Source organism: Mobula birostris, chromosome 18, assembly GCF_030028105.1.
Source record: "Mobula birostris isolate sMobBir1 chromosome 18, sMobBir1.hap1, whole genome shotgun sequence".
NCBI classification, from domain to species: Eukaryota; Metazoa; Chordata; class Chondrichthyes; order Myliobatiformes; family Myliobatidae; genus Mobula; species Mobula birostris.
The window spans coordinates 13,322,282-13,335,664 of record NC_092387.1 but is presented as its reverse complement, the minus strand read 5'-3'; the positions used below and the strand labels follow the sequence as shown (position 1 = coordinate 13,335,664).

Here is a 13,383-nt window from a genome sequence, read left to right as displayed (position 1 = left end):
GGTGAAAGATCAGGGCGCACGCCTCCGCCGACGATGTAACGCGGAGAGCCGTTGCCATGGAGACCGAGATGATCTGTGTGCGCCTGCGCGGCGTTGCTGGGCAAAGCTCGTCAGCGCGCGCATGCGCAATGTCGGGGAGGAGAGAGCGTCGGTGTGACGCTAAGCGAGCGGGTAACGCGCCTGTGCAGGGTTGCAGGGCGGAGCTGATCAGTACGCGCCTGCGCAGTGTTGCTGGGCAGCCGTGATGGCGTATCAGCTGTACCGGAACACGACGCTGGGAAACAGTCTGCAGGAGAGCCTGGACGAGCTGATCCAGGTACCGGCGGCGGCCGCGGCCTCCCCCTCCAGCGTGGGCCGTCAGCCTTCCGGGGATACGGGGTCCCGAGCCGCAGCAGCCTCGCGTCGCCGAGTCGTCAGGCAGCAGACCGGCCCTGTTCCATCTCCCCAGCGCCAGACCTCCTCTTCATCCTCCCACCTACTCGTCCGCTGCTCCCTCAGCACCGACCCCGTCTCCCTTCACTATCTATGGAGACTCTTCTCTCCCCTGCACCCTTTGCTTTCTCTTGTGAGCCTTTCCCCCCTGGAGACCCACCGAGACTGCTGTCGTTCCTAGCGCCCTGTTGTAACTTCCGATTACTGTGGTGTAGGTTGAAAATGTTACTGGTTTCTCTCTCTTCAGTCCCAGCAGATCAGCCCTCAACTGGCTCTCCAGGTCCTGTTACAGTTTGACAAAGCAATCAACAACGCCTTGGCACAGAGAGTGCGCAATCGAGTCAACTTCAGGGTGAGCTCATTTGCGGGTCTAACAGTGCTTTGATATCTTACCATACCTTTTGTTTTCCTAGTACCTGTAATACAGATTTAAGCTGGTCAAGCGAAGTTTATGCTCAACATAAGCCCCCCAACAAATGGACGTCAGAGTCTTCTCTAGACTACCTGGGCTTCTAGTCCTTTCTCCTTTATTCTTGCCTAGCTTCTACATTGCTCAAAACTCCGGATAAGTAAGTTTGTCCACTTGTGTCAAAGCCTATTACTGACCCTTATCTTTGTGACCTGGTTCTAGTTTTACCTTGAGCAATTTAATCCTGTTCATGATCTTCTGTAATTTTTTTTAACCTGTTCTCATAATTATTCTCTTTTCTTTAACAACTTTTGATTTCCAGATGAGAATTATCACATACGAAGGCTAAAAACACGATTTAATCTGCTTCCACCATGCTTTCCCGCAGTGAGTTCCAGAGCTTTACTGCATACTTTGAAAACTATTTTTCATCCCCATTCATTCACTTGCCAGTTGTTGAGAATGTAGGTGCAGCAGGGCCTGTGGCCCAGTGGGTCTGCCTGAGTTGAAACCCCAGTCTAATCCCACCTTGCAGAAGTGGATCCTTTCATCTGCAGGACAGTTGTTCAAGTAGAAATCCAAGCACTGTTTTCATGTAATGGGTGTATCTGCTTTCACTGGTCTTTCAGACCCCACTACACTCTGGGTGAAAAAAATGACTCCCTGTAACACTTACAGTAAGTTTAAATGATCGCTCATTTTTATTTTAGCTCTCAAGGGAAATGAGTCCTTGCTATTTACTCCATCCAGACCTCACAGTTCCATTGTATTCTCCATTCTACCACTTCTGCTTCACTTCTCTACCTTCCCTCAAGCTAAAACTTTCCTATCCTCATCAATCAGCTTCTCCAGTGCAGTAGTCTTCCCTGAGAGATGGTGAGTGAAAATATTTAAACCGTAGCCAGTTAGTATTGCGTACATTTCAAACACTTGTCAATAAGAAAAACATCTAGTAGGTATTCAACTATTCTTGGGAACAAATGAATATGTAGCCCAGTGCTCTCTAGTCCTCTACACTTCTCAGATTGCATTTTCTGCCTAATCCAACATCATATCGCACCTCAGTTGCCTTAGCTTATACTACTTTGAATTAAATTCCATTTGCTGAGCAAACCACCTTTCCATAGTGTCAACCACTTTGCCAGTTTTCATGTGAACTGCCCCATGGTCATGCACCCTACTTTATGTTCAATTACTCATCTATTCCAAAAACCATACGGCTGACTTCCATCCTCTATGAAACTCTACTGGTGACAACCTGATCTCAAAATCACCCTCCGACCATTAACTCTGCTTTTTTTTTTGATGAGGCAATTTTGGATCCAATTTGCCGCTTTCCCCTGCACCTCATTTGCTTTTTTGGCCAGCTTGCCTAGTCAAGCTCCTTGCTTAAAGTATGTAGGGACTATCTCAGCCACTCTGGCCTCATCTGAATTGGGTTTTTACTGAATTACTTCTGTCGAGTAACATTAGATTTTATCCTTTGACCTTTTACTCTAATTTCAACTATTTCCCTTACTATGCAAAATTTAAATAAATTACCCTCAACACTGCAAGTGTTCTGCCACAGATGTTCCTTCGTCAGCACCTAAAATTAAATTAGGGATTGGTATCATTGAGTTTTCCTGAGCGCACTTGACGAATTCCGTGCCTTTTGCACGGTGGTGGTTATTAAGAAGTAGAAAGGGAAAGTCAGTGAAATCCCCTTTCTATTTCTCCCCCATTGCTTTTGCAGAGCATAGGTTTGCCCTTCTGACTCCTTGAACTAGCTGGATACTTTGTGACTCTCTTCACTACACTCCCAACAGTGAGGATGCCCTCTGTGCCAAGGGTATGCCAGCTAAGTATTCTCCCTCTCTACTTGAGTAATTTCAACCCTCAGAATCAGATCCAATAACACCTCCTATATTGATCTATAATCTTGTATCTTTTGAGCGGAGCTGTATTAACACTGGGAGTGGAAGAGTGAATGTGTCCAAGGGAAATGCGGGAGAGGGGAGTGTTCAGGCATGGCATGCAGAATGGTTACATGCATGCTGAGTGGGTGAGTGGAAGGCGTGTGTAAGCTGTGCAGTGGGTAGTGTGGGAGGACGTGGGAAGTACAAGGGGTGGAATATCACTTGTGTCGGAAACAAGGAAGGTGGTGGTGGAAGGTGAGTGCAGAGTGGGGAAGACACTCTACACTGCTCACTTTTTGGGTGATGGGGTTCTGGAAGGCTGGAGAGAAAAAGCATTGATTAAGGTTTTGTACATTTGTAATGTGGCTATGTCCAAAGTTTCAGGGTATTGACTTGCAATGTACAAACCCTTGAAACCATGTTTGTTTTGTTTTTGCTACTTCTGATCACTCTAATTGAAATAGATTTTTGCCCAATAGTTTAACTTTCTATAGAATTTTAATACATGAACTGCTTCCTGGTTTTGTTTATTTTAAAGGGCTCTTTGAACACGTACAGATTCTGTGATAATGTATGGACATTTGTTCTGAATGATGTGGAATTCCGAGAAGTTACTGAACTCGTCAAAGTGGATAAAGTGAAGATTGTAGCTTGCGATGGCAAAAGTGAGTTGGTGTTGAATGACAAAGCTTTCCATGTTTTGTTTACTTCAAATTTAGTTTAAATCTTTTATCTCGCGTAAATCTAGTTGATTTGTGATTAACAGCTCCAGAAAGCAAGTTTTTAAATGGACTATGTGCATGGATGAACAACTTGTGTTTTAATTATTAGCCCTGTAACCATTGCACTATAGGCTTTTGAGCAGGGTTGATCGAATGCAATGTGTTTTAGTTGGAAGAGGGTTGTATATTACTAGATTCATTGAGTTTTTAACTGAACTATGGCCCTTAAGGAATTTCCACTGCAGCAAGTCATACAGGTCATTGTGCATCATCTCTTTTCCATGTTTTCTGTTCCCTTTATCCAAACTACGCCATAGAGTCCTTATCCTCTTTTCATCTTGGATTCATGGAGTTGTACAACACAGAAACTGGTTTTTGGGTCCAGTCACCATGCTGACCAAGTGCCTACTTGAGCTAGTTGTGTTTGCCTACGTTTGGCCCACATAAACATTTCCTATCCACGTCTTTTAACTCCAGAGTCAATCAAGTTCCCTAAGTGGACTGGTAGTATAGAAACAAGGAATTCTATTTACTGAATTATACTATTGTGTTTTAAAAAAAAACCTTAAGGATGCAGGAATCGACCTCATTGTATATGCCAGTTTTTTTCTGCTGTTACTTGATCTGGTAGTAACGTTGTTAATGTTCTTTCCATAAGACACAGGAGTAGAACCAGGCCATTCAGCCCATCAGCTCTTCACCATTTCATCATGGCTGATTTTTTTCTTCTTGTGCTTCCTGTAACCTTCCTAATCAAGAACCTATCAATCGTTGCTTTAAGTATACCTAATGAACTGGCCTTCACAGCCTTCTGTGGCAATGAATACCATAGATTTACCACCCTCTGACTAAAGAAATTTCTCCTCACCTCTGTTCTAAAGGGATGTTCTTCTATTCTGAGGATGTGCCCTCTGGTCGTAGACACTCTGTTGGAAGCATCCCCTCCACATCCATTGTAGGTATTTCAATGTTTCAATGAGCTCACCCTCCAACCCCCCCCACCACCCCATTCTTCTAAACTCCAAGTACAGGCCCAGAGCTATCAAAACGCTCGTCATACGTTAACCCTTTCATTCCCAGGATCATTCTCGTAAACCTCCTCTGGACCCTCTCCAATGCCGGTATGTCCTTTCTTAGATATAGGGTAGACTTACAGTACCCTGTGTGCAGACTGACCAATGCGTTGTGAAGCCTTGGTCTTTATATTCTAGTCTCTGGGAATGAATGCTAAAATTGCATTTACCTTCCTTAATACTGACTCAACCTGCAAGTTAACCTTCATGGAATCCTGCATTAAGACTTCCAAGTCCCCTTGCACCTGCAATTTCAAAGTACATTTATTGTCAAGGTCTGTATTCACAAACCTGAAATTCATCCTCCCGCAGATAGCCATAACATACTTTGGGAACTAGGCTACCTCACTAACTGAGTTCCCAAGGGTGTATGCTTGAGGTAGAATTGGTACATTATAGAATGAGGCCTGAAATAACTGGATCCAATTATTTAAGGCTTGTGAGCATCTAAAAATTTTGGAATATTGTAATCAGTGCATCCGTTTTCTTTGCCACAGCACCTTGTCACACCTTCTAACAGGCATGAGTTTTAGTGAGCATATGAGTTTTAGTCCCGTTAGCTGTTCCTTGTACCTCTCTGGTCACAGCACTGGAGGACTACAAGTGTAAAGAAAGGGCTGATCTAAGCCATTGCAAACTGCTGAATAAACTTTTGCTGTCAAAATTTTGGGGATCGATGTAAGAGAAAATCGAAACCTTTATTTTAAAATAGCCTGAAAATGTCAGGGATTGTCAGCTTGTATTGCTTAACTTGACTAATCGTACTGGAGGATTAAAAAGGTGGGTCTGTAAGAGCGATGGGAGCTTTTCTTTCACAACAAAAATGGGGCACAATGCGTTGCCCTCGTCAGCCATACTTCCTCTTTCAAACTTAACAAAGTCCCAAATTTGTTAAAGTAAGTCCTTGGGATCTGAAGGAAAGTGGAAAATTAGATGTTGATTCATTAGAGGTTGGTTGGCTTTCTTTCCATTGTGCTGAACGGCAATATCAGCTGTAAATTATAAATTGGTGCCACTGCTTTTATTTTTAAATGTCTTTGCTCCTCTTTGCCACCAGAATCTATTATTAAGAGGCTTTTCGTATTTTCTTTTGGAAGACAGATGCAAAGCATTTCTTGAAAGTCTTTGCCACTTCCACATTTCAATATTAATTTAAGTTTCACCCACTAAGCTCTCCTTGTATGTTTTAGAACAAAGAATTTTCAACAGTTTTGCCCCTTCTTTAATCATTTGCTGATTTAGTTTTACAAAAGTCCTGACCTTTTACAAATCATTGCAACATTGTATTCATTTTATTTTAATTTGATGGCATCTTTAACTTCCATGACCACAATTGCCATTGTTAGTCTGTTTCTGGAAGGATCTATTTTGGCAGTACACTTTAACATGGGCATGGGAGGACAGGGTGGGTGTGTTGTGGTAGGCTGTAAGAGTGAAATGTTATACATTTGAAAGGGGACAGTGAGGATATAGAAAACAGTACAGGGAATTAAGGTAATGTGTCAAGAAAAAGTGGTTAAAAAGTCAAAGGCAAGGTTATCACCACACATCAACTATTCATACTGAAATGAACTGATGGCACATACAGGTTTGAGCACAGCAGCTGCTGAGACTAACTTTAGCTTTATTTGTCACACGTACATTGAAATATTAAAACTTGGCAATGAAATGTGTCGTTTTGCGTCAGTCCAATCAGGGGTGATTGGTGGGCGGCCCTCAAATATTGCCGTGTCTCCGGTGTCAGCAGGGGATGCCCACAAGCTAGCCCGAATGAGACCGTTTTGCTGAACACCTACGCTCTGTCCACCAGAGAAAGCAGGAGCTCCCAGTGGCCACACATTTTAATTCTACATCCCATTCCCATTCTGATATGGCAATCCATGGCCTCCTCTACTGTAAAGATGAAGCCACACTCAGGTTAAAGGAACAGCACCTTACATTCCGTCTGAGTAGCCTCCAACCTGATGGCATGAACATTGATTTCTCTGACTTCTGTTAATGCCCCTCCTCCCCTTCTTACTCCCTCCCTTATTTATTTATTCCCCCCTTTCTTTTCTCTCTCTCTCTTTCTCCCTCTGTCCCCCTCACTATATCTTCCTCTGGCACTCCCCTCCCCCTTTCTTTCTCCCTAGACCTCCCCCTTTCTTTCTCCCTAGACCTCCCATCCCATGATCCTCTCCCTTCTCCAGCCTTGTATCCCTTTTGCCAATTAACTTTCCAGCTCTTAGCTTTATCCCTCCCCCTCCTGTCTTCTATCATTTCGGATCTCCCCCTCCCCCTCCCACTTTCAAATCTCTTACTATCTCTTCTTTCAGTTAGTCCTGATGAAGGGTCTCGGCCTGAAACGTCGACTGTACCTCTTCCTAGAGGTACTGCCTGGCCTGCTGCGTTCCGCCAGCATTTTGTGTGTGTTGCACATAGTATGTGTTATGTTTTGTAACTTCAAAACATTAAACAAATTCAAAAGAAGACATGGGAGCCTGAAATGTGGGACTAACTTCAAGTTTATTTTAAACAAGGCGCACTAATATCACGTGGTGCCATGATGATGTATGCAATTCACGTATTTATGCATATAACCTGTAATTATTTAAACAAGGATGCTTCATCAACAAATAAACAAAAACACATGTACACACACAAACACTTAAATACTAATTATACAACACTCCTCCCTGCTTAGCTATAAACTCCAACTCAATATAGAATGCATCTCAACTATACACTCAGTACAGACAGTCGGCCCTACGTATCCACGGATTCAACCTACCGCTAATCAAAAATATCAATCACGGATTGCGATGGTTGTGTCTGTACTGAACATGTACAGACTTGTTTCTCTTGTCATTATTCCCTAAACAATAAAGTATAACAACTATTTACATTGTATTAGGTATTATAAGTAATCTAGAGATGATTTAAAGCATACGGGAAGATGTGCGTAGGTTATATGCAAATACTCTGCCATTTTATATAAGGGACTTGAGCATCCGCGGGGCGTCCTGGAACCAATCCCCTGCGGATACCGAGGGACGACTGTATACGACATAATGCAGTCATCCACAGCTATTGTCAATTTTTAAATTGTCCCATTCAGGCCTAGTGGTTTAATCGCTGTGGAGGATTTCTTACTCTTGTGGGATAAAGTCTTTCCTGACAGGGGTCATTCTGCTTGGCAGGTGAGACTTGTGGCTGTGAAACAATCTCAAATATTAAGGCCTCCTCCCTGGTGGTTGTAAGAGTTGATTCTGAAACTTCAAGAAGTAATTCTGACAGCTCTGGACAGCTCTTCTTCCTCTTTCTTCTAGTATATGTATCTTGATCTTGGGAAGGTGCATTTCGTTTACTGGAGTATTCTCTTGCGCCCTTTTAATGCATCCACAACAACATCTGATGAATCATCCATTTTTGTATCTGCATTGATTACTTTCTTTTTGACTGCCCATTCATCTAGCTGGGCTTTGGTCTTTGCATCTACATTTACAAGCAGCTTTTTTCTCCCCCACTTGAAGTTCATGCAATAACCTTAGTGCACACAGAGCAGATCCCAGAGGCTTGCAACTGTCCTGAAGCTCTTTGTACTCTCTTCCAGCTTAAAACCAAGCCACGTTTTGCAGGTAACAGCCTCATTAATGTACCAGACGTTTTCTCGGTATGTTGCCTACAAAAACTGTTGTAGTTGAACCACTGCTTTCACCACTTTCACAATCCCTCTGAGTAATATGAGCTTTGGTTCAATAGGCTTTCCAACCAGAAGCACAGAAGCTGGCCCCAATGCTTGTCTGTCCTCCGGGCAATAGTTCATGGTATTTGGCTTAGAGACCATTGTGGCATCATCCAGTACCTTTCTTAATTCACTTTCAGTTGGCTTCATTGCAGGGGATGTGGCATGCAAATGGTGGATGGATCTCCAGTCAAGTTGTAGTTGTCTCAGCCAGTAACATCCCCACAATGCTAGTCCTTCTGTTTTTACCATGTACAGCTCAATGTGATTTGTTGATTGTTGTATTTTACAGTTAAGAGTGTCATTCCCAGGAGTTATATTTTTCTTCAGTATATGTTCTTAGTTGAACATCTCAGGTTTCAGTTTGGTATCTTTGAAATGCCGTTCAAACTAATTTTGTGGAATGACTGAAACAGCTGAGCTAGATGTCCTCCTCCTTCGAAGAAAGGGTCTTTCCTTCCTCCACCATCACCGTGCCTTCAACTGCATCTCTTCCATTTCGTGCACATCTGCCCTCACCCCATTCTCTTGCCATCTCACCAGAAATAGGGTTCCCCTTATCTTCACCTACCACCCCACCAGTCTCCACGTCGGGCACATAATTCTCCATAACTTCTGCCATCTCCAACAGGATCCCACCACCAATCATATCTTTCCCTCCACCCCCGCTTCCCCCCACTTTTTGCTTTCCAAAGGATCATTCCCTACACGATTCCCTTGTCCATTTGTCCCTCCCCACTGATCTCCCTCCTGGCACTTATCCTTGCAAGCAAAAGAAGTGCTACACCTGGCCCTACACCTCCCTCACTACCATTTATGGCCCCAGGCATTCCTTCCAGGTGAGGAAACACATCACCTGAGAGTCTTTTGTGATCATCTACTGTATCTGGTGCTCCCAGTGTAGCCTGTATATCGGTGAGACCTGATGTAGATTGGGAGACCGCTATGCTCCATCCACCAGAAAAAGCAAAATCTCCTAGTGGCCACCCATTTTAATTCCACTTCCCATTCCTATTCCAACATGTCAATCCACGGCCTTCTGTACTGTCATGATGGGGTCACATTTGGGTAGGAGGAGCAACACCCTATAGTCCGTTTGGGTAGCCTTCAACCTGTTGGCATGAACATCGATTTCTCAAACTTCTGGTAATGGCCACACCCCCTTCATCATTCCCCAATCCCATTTCCCTTTTTCACCTCATCTCTTTACCTGCGTAGCACCTCCCTCTGCTCCTCCCACTTTACTTTCTTCCATGGCCTTCTGTCTCTCCTATTAGATTCCCCCTTCTCCAGCCCAGTATCTCTTTCACCAATCAACTTCCCAGCTCTTTACTTCACCCCTTCCTCTCCTCCCAGTTTCACCTATCACCTTGTGTTTCTTCCTCACCTCCCCCCAACTTCATGCTCTGACTCAACTTTTTTTCTCCAGTCGTGATGAAGGGTCTCGGTCCGAAACGTTAACTCTTCTCTGTCAATCTCATCATCGTCCGATTTTTCAACAGCATGCAGATTAGTTTGGCCAGGCTGGTTTCTGTTTAGACGCGGCAATTTTATTTAAGCTCACTTTCATTTCTGACTGCAATTCAATTGCATCTGTCTGCAGTTTCCATGAAAACAGTGACTTCAACTGCTCTTTTGAAAGCAAGTTGTGCTTTGTTTAGGAACCATTTTTGAATACTTTCTTTTAAGATTCTACAAACTAAGCAATCTCTCAGTGCATCATTAAACACATTACCAAAGTCACAATGCTCTGACAATCTCTTCAATTCAGCCACATATGCCACAATGGACTTTTCCTTTTTGATTTTGCTTTTGAAACCTGAAGCATTCTGCAGTCAGTAAAGGTTTTGGTTTTAAATGTTTCTGCATTACTTTGACAATATCAGTAAAGCTCATTTCTGCGGGTTTGGTTGGAGCAGTTAAACTTCGAAGCAAACTGTATGCCTTCAAGCCCAATGAACTCAGCAAAATTGAAACTTCTTTCTTGTCGACTATTTCATTTGCTTCAAAATATTGCTGGGTTGTCTCAGTATACGTGTTTTGTGTAATGAAACATGTCAACTTACCCAACATAGCCAGCCATTTCTGTTTTTTGATGATTATTATCACCCAGTGCTCACTCTTTATGAACCTGTGATTTCTTCTGTTTTCTGCCTTTTATTTGTAATTAAAATTCAATTCTTGTCTTACCTTCCAAAGAACGTATGCTACTCTGTTTTTTAACTCAACTGCCACTGTGTGTGCTGGGCTGCTTTTTTAAAAAATTTGCTGCTTTTTTTTTAGTTTGAACGTCTCGCTGTGCTTCAACAGTTAGGTAGCCATCTTGGGTTAATTTTAAAAATACCTCATCACCGATGTGTTTTGTAACTTCAAAATATTAAACTAATTTAAAGGAAGACACAGGAGTCTGAATTGCGGGTCTAAATTCATTTAAGCAGGGTATGCGTGTATCATATGGTGACGGAAACCTACACGGTCACAGAAAGAATGTACAAACCCCTTACAGGCAGCAGTGGGAATTGAACCCCAATCGGTGATCACTAGCACTGTAAAGCAATGTGTATACTACCATCTCACTCAAGTTGTGGTTGCTTGGGAAAGGTTGGGAATTAGGCTGGGTGGGGTGTAGCTCAGATGATATAAACTTCTATGTGGGCGGCAGTGAGGCAGCCATTACATTAGTCTAGGCATCAATAGATAAAAGGGCAAAATAACACTAGAATGAATAGTTAACAGGCTCCCTAATTGTAATAATGCAGTCTGAGAGAAAATTAATCAAGAAATATGTGCTTATGGTGAAGGTAACCATAGCCTTCTTGTAGACTGGGCAAATCCTGTTGGCAAATGTAATTTGGAAGGCGTTTGGGGCAATGGTTTTTGGAACAATATTACACAGCTAGGGAACCAGGCCTTCTTGTTTCCTTTGTGATGGAGTAGGGTTAATAATTCTTGTGATGGGTGACCCTCTGGGGTGAAACATTTGAAGCTTCTGTGCAGTTCAAGAAGAAACTTCAATTGGAAATTGCAGTTTTGAGGAGAGAGTTACTGTATGTAGATGTTAAAGATAGATTGACAGGATAGATGGGGAAATTAAAGTGTGTGCTTCCACTGCTACCTCTGGCAGTACATGCCAGACCTAACCACTTGCTACATTAAAAGGATTCCCCTTTATGTAACCTTGAGTTTTTAGGCTTGGAATGGATGGCATTTAAAGAGGTTTCAGAATTCTGAAACAAGTGTATATCCTTTTGAGAGATAAATTGATTCATTTGTGACTAATTAAGGTCAAAGACCCTATTATATCAAAGGAAGCATAAAATGTTGCTTTAGAAGATTAGCAAGTTTGTGAATTGGGAGAGTTTTTCAGAATCAATTACCAGGAAATTACTAATAGGGATAAGTGAGAGTGAATTAATAGAAAAAATATTTTTAAAAAGTTTCTGCAAAAATATAATTAAGGAGGGTGAACAAAATTTAATATGGATTCCAAAGAATAAATATCATGAGGAATTTTCAGGACTGTACGCCATCTCTAAAACTTCTTACCTGTAGCTATCCAGTTTCTCAATAAAACTCGAGTGTAATACCCCAAATGTCCCTGCACAAATCTTAAATGGTCTTTCTTTCCGTTGATAATTAACCTGTTCATATGTTCACATTTATTTAAGTTTGATTATTGAGATTTGTGTATATGACGGTTCAGCTAATTGTTGGTTGCTCATGGCTGTTTGCAGTATTGCCTTGTAAATTGTGGGTTGCTGTTGCCTATTGTGGTATTGTCCTGTGAACCACAGTCAATTCTGGTGTGTTTCACATATTGGCAATGAAGTGATTCTGATCCTTATTTGTTTTGATTTACAGATACTGGTTCGAATGCTGCAGAATGATTTGTCACCAGTGAAGGCCTTTTGCTGAAGCAGCATCCAGACCAGATGTATTGTGATTGATTCAGATGCTTTGGACAGCAGTTGGCCGATCTCTAACTGCTTCATGGAACAAATAAAGGGGTACAAGTGTATCCCCAGGATGTACAATATCAGTGAGAATGTTACTTTTTATAGACAATAACTTTTTTATGTTTGAAAGATGAATCTGTAATAAAGTTTTATGTAACTTTTCTTTGCTCATCCTGCCTGACTTGTTGTTTTTGTTTTGGAATGAGAACACCTCTCACTGTCAGTGGATGTGTAATTCGGGTTCCCAAACCAGGGAAGAATGGAAATCTCCCTCCTTGAAAGATTTGGACTTTAGACCAAAGGACATAGATACAAGAGATCTTCAATGACAGTGCATTGTCCCTGTGACCCACTGAGATTCACTGAGACCATAAGACATAGGAGCAGAATTAGGCCATCTGGCCCATCAAGTCTACTCCACTATTCAATCATAGCTGATCTTTTTTTTAAGAGATCATGGTTGATTATGGTCCTTATCTTGTTTCTACTTTCTTGTATGTCCCCTCACCTTCAAACCAACCACCCCCTCTGATTGCCTTAGTCTATCTTAGCTGTGAAAATTTTCAAGAACTCTGCCTCCACAATTCTATGATAGAGGATATTAGTTTCCTGATCCATAATCTCTGTGCTAAATAGGCATCTCCTTATTCTAAAGCTAAGACACTTCAAGCTTCTCCTGCCCCCCCAAGAGTTGACACTCATCAGCATTTAATCTCATTTGATATTTGCATCAGTAAGCTCGTCTCTCACTGATAATAGCTATGGACTCAATCTGTTCAATTGTTCATAATGAGCCAGCACCATCACCTCAAGAATCAGCGTATGAATATATACCAATGGATGAATTTTGTTCATTCATGCAGAGCCCTAAGTGCAGCCTTGCCAAATCTCCATTCAATATGGCTTGACTTGTATCCATCCCTCTGCAACAAAGACAAACTTCATTTGTCTTCTTAGCTGCATGTTCATAAACTTGACCAGATAGAAACATAGAAAATAGGTGCAGGAGTAGGCCATTTGGCCCTTCGAGCCTGCACCGCCATTTATTATGATCATGGCTGATCATCCAACTCAGAACCCCGCCCCAGCCTTCCCTCCATACCCCCTGACCCCCGTAGCCACAAGGGCCATATCTAACTCCCTCTTAAATATAGCCAATGAACTGGCCT

The 13,383-nt window shown here is 42.3% G+C and overlaps 1 protein-coding gene across 1 annotated transcript; it reads left to right on the top strand.

The window, feature by feature from the left end:
- The first annotated feature begins 203 nt into the window (after positions 1-203).
- On the top strand, positions 204-12,385 carry LOC140211947 (transcription initiation factor IIA subunit 2). Its single transcript, XM_072282218.1, has 4 exons — positions 204-316; positions 680-784; positions 3,278-3,404; positions 12,120-12,385. The coding sequence occupies exons 1-4, from the start codon at positions 245-247 to the stop codon at positions 12,143-12,145; spliced, it is 330 nt and encodes a 109-aa protein (XP_072138319.1). The 5' UTR covers positions 204-244; the 3' UTR covers positions 12,146-12,385.
- Positions 12,386-13,383: the final 998 nt, after the last annotated feature.